Source organism: Salmo salar, chromosome 07 (assembly GCF_965601325.2).
Source record: "Salmo salar chromosome 07, fSalSal1, whole genome shotgun sequence".
In the NCBI taxonomy this organism is placed as follows: domain Eukaryota; kingdom Metazoa; phylum Chordata; class Actinopteri; order Salmoniformes; family Salmonidae; genus Salmo; species Salmo salar.
This window is the reverse complement of record NC_138297.1, coordinates 64,295,901-64,312,587: the sequence shown is the minus strand read 5'-3', so window position 1 is coordinate 64,312,587 and position 16,687 is coordinate 64,295,901. Positions and strand designations below refer to the sequence as shown.

General features: G+C 46.6%; 1 protein-coding gene across 2 annotated transcripts in view; it reads right to left on the bottom strand.

The window, feature by feature from the left end:
- LOC106596503 (protein PHTF2) overlaps positions 1-16,687 on the bottom strand; it is a 127,968-nt gene that overhangs the window by 68,511 nt on the left and 42,770 nt on the right. For both annotated transcript variants that reach the window (XM_082977917.1, XM_082977919.1), the window contains exon 2: positions 9,000-9,080. In XM_082977917.1, the coding sequence (XP_082834043.1) occupies positions 9,000-9,044 (45 nt within the window). In that variant the 5' untranslated portion in view covers positions 9,045-9,080. The remainder of the gene's footprint in view (positions 1-8,999; positions 9,081-16,687) is intronic.

Sequence of the window (16,687 nt, the reverse complement as noted above, 5' to 3'; positions counted from 1 at the left end):
AACTCCTAACCAGATATATCACCCTCGGTATAGCCCAACTCCTAACCAGATATATCACCCTCGGTATAGCCCAACTCCTAACCATATATATCACCCCCGGTATAGCCCAACTCCTAACCAGATATCACCCTCATTATAGCCCAACTCCTAACCAGATATATCACCCTCATTATAGCCCAACTCCTAACCAGATATATCACCCTCATTATAGCCCAACTCCTAACCAGATATCACCCTCATTAAAGCCCAACTCTTTACCAGATATCACCCTCAATATAGCCCAACTCCTAACCAGATATATCACCCTCATTATAGCCCAACACCTAACCAGATATATCATCCTCGTTATAGCCCAACTCCTAACCAGATATATCACCCTCGTTTATAGCCCAACTCCTAACCATATATCACCCTCGTTATAGCCCAACTCCTAACCATATATCACCCTCGTTTATAGCCCAACTCCTAACCATATATCACCCTCGTTATAGCCCAACCCCTAACCATATATCACCCTCGTTTATAGCCCAACTCCTAACCATATATCACCCTCGTTATAGCCCAACTCCTAACCATATATCACCCTCGTTATAACCCAACTCCTAACCATATATATCACCTAGAGGTCGACCGATTAATTAGGGCCGATTTCAGGTTTTCATAACAATGGGTAATCAGTATTTTTGGCCACCGATTTGCCGATTTAAAAAAAATATATATTTTTATTTTATTTATTTACACCTTTATTTAACTATGCAAGTCAGATTAAGAACACATTCTTATTTACAATGACGGCCTAGAAACGGGGGTTAACTGCCTTGTTCAGGGGGGATTCGTTTTTGCAACCTTCGGTTACCAGTCCAACGCTCCAACCACCTGCCTTACATTGCACTCCACAAGGATTAACAGGCTGACTACCTGTTACGCGAGGGCAGCAAGAAGCAAAGGTAAGTTGCTAGCTAGCATTAAACTTATCTTATAAAAAACGATCAATCTTAACATAATCTCTAGTTAACTACACATGGCTGATGATATTACTAGTTTATCTAGCTTGTCCTGCGTTGCATATGATCGATGCGGTGCCTGTTCATTTTCATTGAATCACAGCCTACTTCGACAAACGGGTGAAGATTTAACAAGCGCATTTGTGAAAAAAGTACTGTTGTTGCACCAATGTACCTAACCATAAACATCGATGCCTAACAGGAATATTTAGACTTAGTCACCCGTTAGATAAAATACGGAACGGTTCCGTATGTCACTGAAAGAAAAAAACTTTTGTTTTCGAGATGATAGTTTCCAGATTCAACCATATTAATAGCCCCATGTTATAGCCCCTGTTATAGCCCAGCACCTGACCAGATAAACTGTATCACCCCTGTTATAGCCAACACCTGACCAGATATACTATATCACCCCTGTTATAGCCCCTGTTATAGCCCCTGTTATAGCCCAGCACCTGACCAGATAAACTATCACCCCTGTTATAGCCCAACACCTGACCAGATATACTATATCACCCCTGTTATAGCCCCTGTTATAGCCCAACACCTGACCAGATATACTGTATCACCCCTGTTATAGCCAACACCTGACCAGATAAACTGTATCACCCCTGTTATAGCCCCTGTTATAGCCCAACACCTGACCAGATAAACTGTATCACCCCTGTTATAGCCCAGCACCTGACCAGAAACTGTATCACCCCTGTTATAGCCCCTGTTTTAGCCCAACACCTGACCAGATAAACTGTATCACCCCTGTTATAGCCCAACACCTGACCAGATATACTGTATCACCCCTGTTATAGCCCCTGTTATAGCCCAGCACCTGACCAGAAACTGTAAAACCCCCGTTATAGCCCAACACCTGACCAGAAACTGTATCACCCCTGTTATAGCCCCTGTTTTAGCCCAACACCTGACCAGATAAACTGTATCACCCCTGTTATAGCCCAGCACCTGACCAGATAAACTGTATCACCCCTGTTATAGCCAACACCTGACCAGATAAACTGTCCCACCCCTGTTATAGCCCCTGCTATAGCCCAGCACCTGACCAGATAAACTATATCACCCCTGTTATAGCCCCTGTTATAGCCCAACACCTGACCAGATATACTATATCACCCCTGTTATAGCCCCTGTTATAGCCCAGCACCTGACCAGAAACTGTAAAACCCCCGTTATAGCCCAACACCTGACCAGAAACTGTATCACCCCTGTTATAGCCCCTGTTATAGCCCAGCACCTGTCCAGATATACTGTATCACCCCTGTTATAGCCCCTGTTATAGCCCAACACCTGACCAGATACACTATATCACCCCTGTTATAGCCCAACACCTGACCAGATAAACTGTATTACCCCTGTTATAGCCCTTGTTATAGCCCAACACCTGACCAGATAAACTGTATCACCCCTGTTATAGCCCCTGTTATAGCCCAGCACCTGACCAGATATACTGTATCACCCCTGTTAAAGCCCCTGTTATAGCCCAACACCTGACCAGATAAACTGTATCACCCCTGTTATAGCCCCTGTTACAGCCCAGCACCTGACCAGATAAACTGTATCACCCGTGTTATAGCCCCTGTTACAGCCCAGCACCTGACCAGATAAACTGTATCACCCGTGTTATAGCCCCTGTTATAGCCCAACACCTGACCAGAAACTTTATCACCCGTGTTATAGCCCCTGTTATAGCCCAACACCTGACCAGAAACGGTATCACCCCTGTTATAGCCCCTGTTATAGCCCAACACCTGACCAGATAAACTGTATCACCCGTGTTATAGCCCCTGTTATAGCCCAACACCTGACCAGAAACTGTATCACCCCTGTTATAGCCCCTGTTATAGCCAACACCTGACAAGGATGTTTCCCCTCTAGGTGTCTGACTGGAAGAGACTGACTCATAATGAATCAGACATTTTGTATTGTACTACCAACTGATGGAAAATACTAGAAGGCTGTTTTAAACACATTCAATTCCAGGAGTGCTAGTTTATTGTGAAGCGCAAAGTAGCTATGCAGGAGCAAAGAAAACACAAGATTACGATATAGGCCTGTGGTATTGGAACAGACTAGCGGCCTGTCCAGGGGGTGCACCTGTATCAAGCTGTGTCATGCTACAGAAACAGGAGCCGCTCTCCTAGGAACAGTCCTTTTCCCATAAGTGAAACGTCTCGTTGTAAAGGGCATAAAGCCACGAGAGAGAGAGAGAGAGAGAAAGAGAAAGAGAGACACACAATACGGAGGGAGAGAAACGGAGAGAGATAAGAGAAGGAGAAGAGAAATGGATAGAAAGACAGATTGCTGGAGAGAAAGAAGCAGAAAGACAGACAGAGGTAGAGAGATCAATAGAGACATTGCTCTCTGTCTGTCTCTTTCTCTCTCTTGTTATGTCTCTATCCATGTCTCTATCCCTGTGTCTCTGTCTTTCCCCTTACTTTCTTTCTATCCATTTCTCTTCTCCTTCTGTCTCTCCATTTCTCTCTCCCTCCCTACTGTCTCTCTCTCTCTGCTGAGTCTCTGTCTCAGAGGAGGGCTGTATATTCATGTCATAACAGGTTCTGCTAACAGCTAGCAGGGTTGTGTCATTCCCATTGAAACACTTTATGAGTTGTTTGGACCTGGCTGGCTAAATGACTGACTGCTCTCTATCATTCTCTGCCTGTCCCTCTCTCTGTCTTGTTCTGTCAGTCATTTAGCCAGCCAGGTCCAAACAACTCATAATGTGTTTCAATGGGAATGACTCAACCCTGCTAGCTGTTAGCAGAACCTGTTATGACATGAATATACAGCCCTCCTCTGAATCAGCACACCACCTCCTCTGAATCAGCACACCACCTCCTCTGAATCAGCACACCACCTCCTCTGAATCAGCACACCACCTCCTCTGAATCAGCACACCACCTCCTCTGAATCAGCACACCACCTCCTCTGAATCAGCACACCACCTCCTCTGAATCAGCACACCACCTCCTCTGAATCAACACACCACCTCCTCTGAATCCACACACCACCTCCTCTGAATCAACACACCACCTCCTCTGAATCAGCACACCACCTCCTCTGAATCAGCACACCACCTCCTCTGAATCAGCACACCACCTCCTCTGAATCAACACACCACCTCCTCTGAATCCACACACCACCTCCTCTGAATCAACACACCACCTCCTCTGAATCAGCACACCACCTCCTCTGAATCAGCACACCACCTCCTCTGAATCAGCACACCACCTCCTCTGAATCAGCACATCACCTCCTCTGAATCAGCACATCACCTCCTCTGAATCAACACACTACCTCCTCTGAATCAGCACACTACCTCCTCTGAATCAGCACACCACCTCCTCTGAATCAACACACCACCTCCTCTGAATCAGCACACTACCTCCTCTGAATCAACACACTACCTCCTCTGAATCAACACACTACCTCCTCTGAATCAATACACTACCTCCTCTGAATCAACACTACCAGCTCTGAATCAACACTACCAGGTTTGAATCAACACTAGCAGCCCTGCTCAGAATAGTCGTCATGATAGTCCTCTATGGGGAGGCTGACAGGGAAACATTAGGGTGCCATTACACCACCAGGTTAATAATGCCTTGCTCTGTCACTGCTCTTTACTTCATTGAAAAGACCAATAGACTCATACAGGCCTTCCCATTTTATCCCTAACTAGTAACAGACAACAGCATGCCTTAATCATCTAGCCTGAATAGAAGAATTGCTCGGCCTGCTAACTGTCTGAATCGCCGTGTCCCCAGTCAGCCCAACCACTCACTGGACCCATATGTTCACTTGGCTACGCATGCCTCTCTCTAATATCAGTATGCCTCATCCATTACTGTCCTGGTTAGGGATTACTGTCTTATTTCACTGTAGAGCCTCTAGCCCTGCTCAATATGCCTTAACCAACCATGTTGTTCCACCTCCTACATATGCGATGACATCACATGGTTTAAACGTTTCTAGAGACTATATCTCTCTCATCATTACTCAATGCCTAGGTTTACCGCCAATGTACTCACATCCTACCTTACACTATGTACACTATGCCTTGAATCTATGCTATTGTGCCCAGAAACCTGCTCCTTTTACTCTCTGTTCCGAACGTGCTAGATGGCATGTTCATATAGCCTTTAGCCGTACCCTTAGCCTACACCTCCTCTGTTCCTCTGGTGATGTGGAGGTTAATCCAGGTCCTGCAGTGCCTAGCTCCACTCCTACTCCCCAGGTGCTCTCATTTGTTGACTTCTGTAACCATAAAAGCCTTGGTTTCATGCATGTTAACATTAGAAGCCTACTTCCTAAGTTTGTTTTACTCACTGCTTTAGCACAGTCTGCCAACCCGGATGTCTTAGCCGTGTCTGAATCCTGACTTAGGAAAACCACCAAAATCCCTGAAATCTCCATCGCTAACTATAACATTTTCCGCCAAGATAGAACTGCCAAAGGGGGCGGTGTTGAAATCTACTGCAAAGATAGCCTGCAGAGTTCTGTATTACTATCCAAGTCTGTACCCAAACAATTCGAGCTTCTACTTCTAAAAATGCATCTTTCCAGAAACAAGTCTCTCACTGTTGCCGCTTGCTATAGACTTCCCTCTGCCCCCAGCTGTGCCCTCGATACCATATGTGAATTGATTGCCCCCCATCTATCTTCTGAGCTCGTGCTACTAGGTGACCTAAACTGGGACATGCTTAACACCACGGCTATCCTACAATCTAAGCTTGATGCCCTCAATCTCACACAAATTATCAATGAACCCACCAGGTACAACCCCAAATCCGTAAACATGGGCACCCTCATAGATGTCATCCTAACTAACTCGCCCTCCAAATACACCTCTGCTGTTTTCAATCAAGATCTCAGCGATCACTGCCTCATTGCCTGCATCCGTAATGGGTCTGCGACCAAACGACCACCCGTCATCACTGTCAAACGCTCCCTAAAACACTTCTGCGAGCAGTCCTTTCTAATCGACCTGGCCGGGGTATCCTGGAATGACATTGACCTCATCCCATCAGTAGATGCCTGGCTATTCTTTAAAAGTGCCTTCCTCACCATCTTAAATAAGCATGCCCCACTCCAAAAATGTAGAACTAGGAATAGATATAGTCCTTGGTTCATTCCAGACCTGTCTGCCCTTGGCCAACACAAAAACATCCTGTGGCGTTCTGCATTAGCATCGAATAGCCCCCGTGATATGCAATTTTTCAGGGAAGTTAGGAACAAATATACACAGGCAGTTAGAAAAGGTTAGCTTTTTCAAACAAAAATTTACATCCTGTAGTACTAACTCAAAAAAGTTCTGGGACACTGTAAAGTCCATGGAGAATAAGAGCACCTCCTCCCAGCTGCCCACTGCTCTGAGGCTAGGAAACTCTGTCACCACCGATAAATCCACTATAATTGAGAATTTCAAAAAGCATTTCTCTACAGCTGGCCATGCTTTCCACCTGGCTACCCCTACCCCGGTCAACTGCCCGGCACCTCCACAGCAACCCGCCAAAGCCCCCACCATTTCTACTTCACCCAAATCCAGATAGCTGATGTTCTGAAAGAGCTGCAAAATCTGGACCCATACAAATCACCCGGGCTAGACAATCTGGACCCTCTCTTTCTAAAATAATCTGCCGAAATTGTTACAACCCCTATTACTAGCCTGTTCAACCTCTCTTTCGTATCGTCTGAGATTCCCAAAGATTGGAAAGCTGCCACGGTAATCCCCCTCTTCAAAGGGGGTGACACTCTAGACCCAAACTGCTACAGACCTATATCTATCCTACCCTGTCTTTCTAAGGTCTTCGAAAGCAAAGTTAACAAACAGATTACCGACCATTTCGAATCCCACCATACCTTCTCCGCTATGCAATCTGGTTTCAGAGCTGGTCATGGGTGCACCTCAGCCACGCTCAAGGTCCTTGATATCATAACCGCCATCGATAAGAGACATTATTGTGCAGCCATATTCATCGACCTGGCCAAGGCTTTCGACTGTCAATCACCACATTCTTATTGGCAGACTCGACAACCTTGGTTTCTCAAATGATTGCCTCGCCTGGTTCACCAACTACTTCTCTGATAGAGTTCAGTGTGTCAAATCGGAGGGCCTGTTGTCCGGACCTCTGACAGTCTCTATGGGGGTGCCACAGGGTTCAATTCTTGGGCCAACTCTCTTCTCTGTATACATCAATGATGTTTCTCTTGCTGCTGGTGATTCTCTGATCTACCTCTACGCAGATGACACCATTCTGTATACTTCTGGCCCTTCTTTGGACACTGTGTTAACTAACCTCCAGACGAGCTTCAATGCCATACAACTCTACTTCCGTGGCCTCCAACTGCTCTTAAACACAAGTAAAACTAAATGCATGCTATTCAATCGATCACTGCCCGCACCTGCTCGCCCGTCCAGCATCACTACTCTGGACCGCTCTGACTAAGAATACGTGGACAACTACAAATATCTGGGTGTCTGGTTAGACTGTAAACTCTCCTTCCAGACTCACATTAAGCATCTCCAATCCAAAATTAAATCTAGAATCGGCTTCCTATATCGCAACAAAGCATCCTTCACTCATGCTGCCAAACATACCCTCGTAAAACTGACCATCCTACCGATCCTCGACTTGTCATCTATAAAATAGCCTCCAACACTCTACTCAACAAACTGCATGCAGTCTATCACAGTGCCATCCGTTTTGTCACCAAAGCCCCATACACTACCCACCATTGCGACCTGTACGCTCTCGTTGGTTGGCCCTCGCTTCATACTCGTCGCCAAACCCACTGGCTACAGGTTATCTACAAGTCTCTGCTAGGTAAAGCCCCGCCTTATTTCAGCTCACTGGTCACCATAGCAGCACCCACTCGTAGCACGTGCTCCAGCAGGTATATCTCACTGGTCACCCACAAAGCCAATTCCTCCTTTGGTCGCCTTTCCTTCCAGTTCTCTGCTGCCAATGACTGGAACGAACTGCAAAAATCTCTGAAGCTGGAGACTCATATCTCCCTCACTAGCTTTAAGCACCAGCTGTCAGAGCAGCTCACAGATCACTGCACCTGTACATAGCCCATCTGTAAACAGCCCAGCTATCTACCTACCTCACCCCCATACTGTATTTATTTATTTATCTTGCTCCTTTGCACCCCAGTATCTCTACTTGCACATTCATCTTCTGCACATCTACCATTCCAGTGTTTAATTGCTATATTGTAATTATTCGCCACCATGGCCTATTTGTTGCCTTAACTTACCTCATTTGCACTCACTGTATATAGACTTTTTGTTTTCTTTTGTTCTACTGTATTATTGACTGTATGTTTGTTTATTCCATGTGTAACTCGGTGTTGTTGTTTGTGTCGCACTGCTTTGCTTTATCTTGGCCAGGTCGCAGTTGTAAATGAGAACTTGTTCTCAACTAGCCTACCTGGTTAAATAAAGGTGAAATAAAATATATTTAAAAAAAGAAGTTATGCATACAAATATTTAGAGTACTACTGTATCAATCAACTAAAACACTAATAAATATGTTTCTGGACCTGAATAAAAGCGGTCCTGTTTTCATCCGATTGAGACCCTGGCTGTGGTCTATGATGTAATGTAGACGGTACTGAGCGGTGGCTCAGCCACAGTGAAGGACGCAGGCAGGACACAGAGACGTACACAACAACATTAATAATAGCCTCCATCTCTGTCTGTCCAGTACCAGGGATCTGTTACATCAGTGCTGGACACACACCTCAGCATAAGGACAGGCTTACTGTGTGTTGCTTGGTTACAAAGCCTACAGCAAAAAAAAAATGACTTGATGACTCCGGTCTGTCTGTCTGTCTGTCTGTCTGTCTGTCTGTCTGTCTGTCTACCGTGTTTATTTTCTCTCTCTTCACTCCTGAGGTAAAATAGACACGGGAACCTGTTGGAAGGAATCAAGCAATCAAAGTAGGTAAATAGAAGAGAAACAAGAGGATTCTTACCTTCTTCTGGTACCAGACCACAGCATCTCGCACTCTGGACGCCATTTACATGTCAGAGGTCACCAGCTGGGGCATTTTAGGCTGTAAAACGGAGAGAACGAGAGAGAACGAGAGAGAGAGAGAGAGAGAGAGAGAGAGATCCGTCAATGAGGAGTCTGTGTTGCTCCGCAAAGCTTTTAAAGCCTCTACCTGCTGGGCAGGTGTGTCATGCTCTGTGACATCACACACACACACACCTCATTAATAGTGGGGCGAGCCTTTGAGAAGGAACAGGCAGTCTCTCTTGACAGTACCTTGGCTCCCGCGACATATACACACACACGCGAAGTAGAGAAGCTAATTAGGAGGCTGGCAGTGCTGTGTTGCTGACACCATCATATTCAATACCAGACACACAGAACGGTCAGCAGAGAAGCTGGTCTGGTCAGAGCTCAGACTGAGGGGAGTTAGTCTCTCTCTCTAAACAGATGGGCTGTTATGTGAAGGGGAGTTAGTCTCCCTCTCTAAACAGATGGGCTGTTATGTGAAGGGGAGTTAGTCTCTCTCTCTAAACAGATGGGCTGTTATGTGAAGGGGAGTTAGTCTCTCTCTCTAAACAGATGGGCTGTTATGTGAAGGGGAGTTAGTATCTCTCTCTAAACAGATGGGCTGTTATGTGAAGGGGAGTTAGTATCTCTCTCTAAACAGATGGGCTGTTATGTGAAGGGGAGTTAGTCAGTCTCTCTCTAAACAGATGGGCTGTTATGTGAAGGGGAGTTAGTCTCTTTCCATCTGACAGTGACCGAGTTTGGGAAACCCTGGTCTAGGTACTGTTTCAAGTACACTACGGTGTTTTCAAGTACACTTGGACGTTTCAAGTACACTACGGTGTTTTCAAGTACACTTGGACGTTTCAAGTACACTTGGACGTTTCATGTACACTACGGTGTTTTCAAGTACACTTGGACGTTTCAAGTACACTACGGTGTTTTCAAGTACACTTGGACGTTTCAAGTACACTTGGACGTTTCAAGTACACTTGGACGTTTCATGTACACTACGGTGTTTTCAAGTACACTTGGACGTTTCAAGCCTTTATCTGATGAGCAGATGTTTCTGGGCGGTGCCTTCTTTATTTCTGCTGGCTCTACACAATATCTGGGTGTGTGTGACACCGCTTCTCATTCAGCACATTCTGTGATGAGTCTTTTCCACCTTTAGCGTTTGATTGAGCCTGGCATTGTGTGCTAGATGGGCGGTGTAAGGGGTTGGCACTTTTGGGACTATTATATTCCACCAGGCAAGCGTAGTCAAGCGCAGTTATTTGGAAGAAAACAAATGTTATTTGAACCCAGGGCTGATGGCAGTTGGTTCCCCTCCAGAGAACTGTAGTGGTCCAGGAAGAAAGTGGTGTTCCTAGAATATAAATACTATTTCTCACAGAGACTATTTATAGCTAGTAGGAAATGTCTGTTTTTCTTAAAGAGAGGTCTCATTCCTGACTGATTACACTGTTGCTAGGATGCTCCTCCCAGTCCAATCCTTCTGCTCTATTTCGCTCTGTGTGTGTGTGTGTGTGTGTGTGTGTGTGTGTGTGTGTGTGTGTGTGTGTGTGTGTGTGTGTGTGTGTGTGTGTGCGTGCGCACACACCTGGCAACGACATCAAAAGGAGATCCTCCACTTCAAAACACACAGCTTCCATGTCTTTGTGGCTTAAGAACCGAGCTTTGAGAGGTAGATAGGATGACGCCAGAGAATCAGATCACAGTGATCTGTAGTGATGACATATGAGGTAGATACCAAGTCCCCAGGCGGCACCTAGCATCCTGTTCAGGAGGACTAAACAGAACAGAGCTGTTTATATCTATGATGCCCCACAGTGAGCCAGCAGGGCTAATAGAACAAGAGAGACTGTAGCACCACACAGTGAGCCAGCAGGGCTAATAGAACAAGAGAGACTGTAGCATCACACAGTGAGCCAGCAGGACTAATAGAACAAGAGAGACTGTAGCATCACACAGTGAGCCAGCAGGCTAATAGAACAAGAGAGACTGTAGCACCACACAGTGAGCCAGCAGGGCTAATAGAACAAGAGAGACTGTAGCATCACACAGTGAGCCAGCAGGCTAATAGAACAAGAGAGACTGTAGCACCACACAGTGAGCCAGCAGGACTAATAGAACAAGAGAGACTGTAGCATCACACAGTGAGCCAGCAGGCTAATAGAACAAGAGAGACTGTAGCATCACACAGTGAGCCAGCAGGACTAATAGAACAAGAGAGACTGTAGCATCACACAGTGAGCCAGCAGGACTAATAGAACAAGAGAGACTGTAGCATCACACAGTGAGCCAGCAGGACTAATAGAACAAGAGAGACTGTAGCATCACACAGTGAGCCAGCAGGCTAATAGAACAAGAGAGACTGTAGCACCACACAGTGAGCCAGCAGGACTAATAGAACAAGAGAGACTGTAGCATCACACAGTGAGCCAGCAGGCTAATAGAACAAGAGACTGTAGCACCACACAGTGAGCCAGCAGGCTAATAGAACAAGAGAGACTGTAGCATCACACAGTGAGCCAGCAGGACTAATAGAACAAGAGAGACTGTAGCATCACACAGTGAGCCAGCAGGGCTAATAGAACAAGAGAGACTGTAGCATCACACAGTGAGCCAGCAGGGCTAATAGAACAAGAGAGACTGTAGCATCACACAGTGAGCCAGCAGGCTAATAGAACAAGAGAGACTGTAGCATCACACAGTGAGCCAGCAGGACTAATAGAACAAGAGAGACTGTAGCATCACACAGTGAGCCAGCAGGGCTAATAGAACAAGAGAGACTGTAGCATCACACAGTGAGCCAGCAGGCTAATAGAACAAGAGAGACTGTAGCACCACACAGTGAGCCAGCAGGGCTAATAGAACAAGAGAGACTGTAGCATCACACAGTGAGCCAGCAGGACTAATAGAACAAGAGAGACTGTAGCATCACACAGTGAACCAGCAGGGCTAATAGAACAAGAGAGACTGTAGCATCACACAGTGAGCCAGCAGGCTAATAGAACAAGAGAGACTGTAGCACCACACAGTGAGCCAGCAGGACTAATAGAACAAGAGAGACTGTAGCATCACACAGTGAGCCAGCAGGCTAATAGAACAAGAGAGACTGTAGCACCACACAGTGAGCCAGCAGGGCTAATAGAACAAGAGAGACTGTAGCACCACACAGTGAGCCAGCAGGGCTAATAGAACAAGAGAGACTGTAGCATCACACAGTGAGCCAGCAGGACTAATAGAACAAGAGAGACTGTAGCACCACACAGTGAGCCAGCAGGACTAATAGAACAAGAGAGACTGTAGCACCACACAGTGAGCCAGCAGGACTAATAGAACAAGAGAGACTGTAGCACCACACAGTGAGCCAGCAGGGCTAATAGAACAAGAGAGACTGTAGCATCACACAGTGAGCCAGCAGGACTAATAGAACAAGAGAGACTGTAGCACCACACAGTGAGCCAGCAGGACTAATAGAACAAGAGAGACTGTAGCACCACACAGTGAGCCAGCAGGACTAATAGAACAAGAGAGACTGTAGCACCACACAGTGAGCCAGCAGGACTAATAGAACAAGAGAGACTGTAGCATCACACAGTGAGCCAGCAGGCTAATAGAACAAGAGAGACTGTAGCATCACACAGTGAGCCAGCAGGACTAATAGAACAAGAGAGACTGTAGCATCACACAGTGAGCCAGCAGGCTAATAGAACAAGAGAGACTGTAGCATCACACAGTGAGCCAGCAGGACTAATAGAACAAGAGAGACTGTAGCACCACACAGTGAGCCAGCAGGCTAATAGAACAAGAGAGACTGTAGCACCACACAGTGAGCCAGCAGGACTAATAGAACAAGAGAGACTGTAGCATCACACAGTGAGCCAGCAGGGCTAATAGAACAAGAGAGACTGTAGCACCACACAGTGAGCCAGCAGGCTAATAGAACAAGAGAGACTTTAGCACCACACAGTGAGCCAGCAGGACTAATAGAACAAGAGAGACTGTAGCATCACACAGTGAGCCAGCAGGCTAATAGAACAAGAGAGACTGTAGCATCACACAGTGAGCCAGCAGGCTAATAGAACAAGAGAGACTGTAGCACCACACAGTGAGCCAGCAGGCTAATAGAACAAGAGAGACTGTAGCACCACACAGTGAGCCAGCAGGACTAATAGAACAAGAGAGACTGTAGCATCACACAGTGAGCCAGCAGGACTAATAGAACAAGAGAGACTGTAGCACCACACAGTGAGCCAGCAGGACTAATAGAACAAGAGAGACTGTAGCACCACACAGTGAGCCAGCAGGACTAATAGAACAAGAGAGACTGTAGCACCACACAGTGAGCCAGCAGGGCTAATAGAACAAGAGAGACTGTAGCACCACACAGTGAGCCAGCAGGACTAATAGAACAAGAGAGACTGTAGCATCACACAGTGAGCCAGCAGGACTAATAGAACAAGAGAGACTGTAGCATCACACAGTGAGCCAGCAGGCTAATAGAACAAGAGAGACTGTAGCACCACACAGTGAGCCAGCAGGCTAATAGAACAAGAGAGACTGTAGCACCACACAGTGAGCCAGCAGGCTAATAGAACAAGAGAGACTGTAGCATCACACAGTGAGCCAGCAGGGCTAATAGAACAAGAGAGACTGTAGCATCACACAGTGAGCCAGCAGGGCTAATAGAACAAGAGAGACTGTAGCATCACACAGTGAGCCAGCAGGACTAATAGAACAAGAGAGACTGTAGCATCACACAGTGAGCCAGCAGGCTAATAGAACAAGAGAGACTGTAGCATCACACAGTGAGCCAGCAGGGCTAATAGAACAAGAGAGACTGTAGCACCACACAGTGAGCCAGCAGGACTAATAGAACAAGAGAGACTGTAGCATCACACAGTGAGCCAGCAGGCTAATAGAACAAGAGAGACTGTAGCATCACACAGTGAGCCAGCAGGCTAATAGAACAAGAGAGACTGTAGCACCACACAGTGAGCCAGCAGGGCTAATAGAACAAGAGAGACTGTAGCATCACACAGTGAGCCAGCAGGGCTAATAGAACAAGAGAGACTGTAGCATCACACAGTGAGCCAGCAGGGCTAATAGAACAAGAGAGACTGTAGCATCACACAGTGAGCCAGCAGGCTAATAGAACAAGAGAGACTGTAGCATCACACAGTGAGCCAGCAGGCTAATAGAACAAGAGAGACTGTAGCACCACACAGTGAGCCAGCAGGGCTAATAGAACAAGAGAGACTGTAGCATCACACAGTGAGCCAGCAGGCTAATAGAACAAGAGAGACTGTAGCATCACACAGTGAGCCAGCAGGACTAATAGAACAAGAGAGACTGTAGCACCACACAGTGAGCCAGCAGGCTAATAGAACAAGAGAGACTGTAGCATCACACAGTGAGCCAGCAGGCTAATAGAACAAGAGAGACTGTAGCATCACACAGTGAGCCAGCAGGGCTAATAGAACAATTGAGACTGTAGCACCACACAGTGAGCCAGCAGGCTAATAGAACAAGAGAGACTGTAGCACCACACAGTGAGCCAGCAGGCTAATAGAACAAGAGAGACTGTAGCATCACACAGTGAGCCAGCAGGCTAATAGAACAAGAGAGACTGTAGCACCACACAGTGAGCCAGCAGGACTAATAGAACAAGAGAGACTGTAGCATCACACAGTGAGCCAGCAGGGCTAATAGAACAAGAGAGACTGTAGCACCACACAGTGAGCCAGCAGGCTAATAGAACAAGAGAGACTGTAGCATCACACAGTGAGCCAGCAGGCTAATAGAACAAGAGAGACTGTAGCATCACACAGTGAGCCAGCAGGGCTAATAGAACAAGAGAGACTGTAGCATCACACAGTGAGCCAGCAGGACTAATAGAACAAGAGAGACTGTAGCATCACACAGTGAGCCAGCAGGCTAATAGAACAAGAGAGACTGTAGCATCACACAGTGAGCCAGCAGGGCTAATAGAACAAGAGAGACTGTAGCACCACACAGTGAGCCAGCAGGACTAATAGAACAAGAGAGACTGTAGCACCACACAGTGAGCCAGCAGGGCTAATAGAACAAGAGAGACTGTAGCACCACACAGTGAGCCAGCAGGACTAATAGAACAAGAGAGACTGTAGCATCACACAGTGAGCCAGCAGGACTAATAGAACAAGAGAGACTGTAGCATCACACAGTGAGCCAGCAGGGCTAATAGAACAAGAGAGACTGTAGCATCACACAGTGAGCCAGCAGGACTAATAGAACAAGAGAGACTGTAGCATCACACAGTGAGCCAGCAGGACTAATAGAACAAGAGAGACTGTAGCATCACACAGTGAGCCAGCAGGACTAATAGAACAAGAGAGACTGTAGCACCACACAGTGAGCCAGCAGGGCTAATAGAACAAGAGAGACTGTAGCACCACACAGTGAGCCAGCAGGCTAATTGAACAAGAGAGACTGTAGCATCACACAGTGAGCCAGCAGGACTAATAGAACAAGAGAGACTGTAGCATCACACAGTGAGCCAGCAGGCTAATAGAACAAGAGAGACTGTAGCATCACACAGTGAGCCAGCAGGGCTAATAGAACAAGAGAGACTGTAGCATCACACAGTGAGCTAGCAGGCTAATAGAACAAGAGAGACTGTAGCACCACACAGTGAGCCAGCAGGCTAATAGAACAAGAGAGACTGTAGCACCACACAGTGAGCCAGCAGGACTAATAGAACAAGAGAGACTGTAGCACCACACAGTGAGCCAGCAGGCTAATAGAACAAGAGAGACTGTAGCATCACACAGTGAGCCAGCAGGACTAATAGAACAAGAGAGACTGTAGCACCACACAGTGAGCCAGCAGGCTAATAGAACAAGAGAGACTGTAGCACCACACAGTGAGCCAGCAGGCTAATAGAACAAGAGAGACTGTAGCATCACACAGTGAGCCAGCAGGCTAATAGAACAAGAGAGACTGTAGCACCACACAGTGAGCCAGCAGGCTAATAGAACAAGAGAGACTGTAGCATCACACAGTGAGCCAGCAGGACTAATAGAACAAGAGAGACTGTAGCATCACACAGTGAGCCAGCAGGGCTAATAGAACAAGAGAGACTGTAGCATCACACAGTGAGCCAGCAGGACTAATAGAACAAGAGAGACTGTAGCATCACACAGTGAGCCAGCAGGGCTAATAGAACAAGAGAGACTGTAGCATCACACAGTGAGCCAGCAGGCTAATAGAACAAGAGAGACTGTAGCACCACACAGTGAGCCAGCAGGGCTAATAGAACAAGAGAGACTGTAGCATCACACAGTGAGCCAGCAGGACTAATAGAACAAGAGAGACTGTAGCATCACACAGTGAACCAGCAGGGCTAATAGAACAAGAGAGACTGTAGCATCACACAGTGAGCCAGCAGGACTAATAGAACAAGAGAGACTGTAGCATCACACAGTGAGCCAGCAGGCTAATAGAACAAGAGAGACTGTAGCACCACACAGTGAGCCAGCAGGACTAATAGAACAAGAGAGACTGTAGCATCACACAGTGAGCCAGCAGGACTAATAGAACAAGAGAGACTGTAGCATCACACAGTGAGCCAGCAGGACTAATAGAACAAGAGAGACTGTAGCACCACACAGT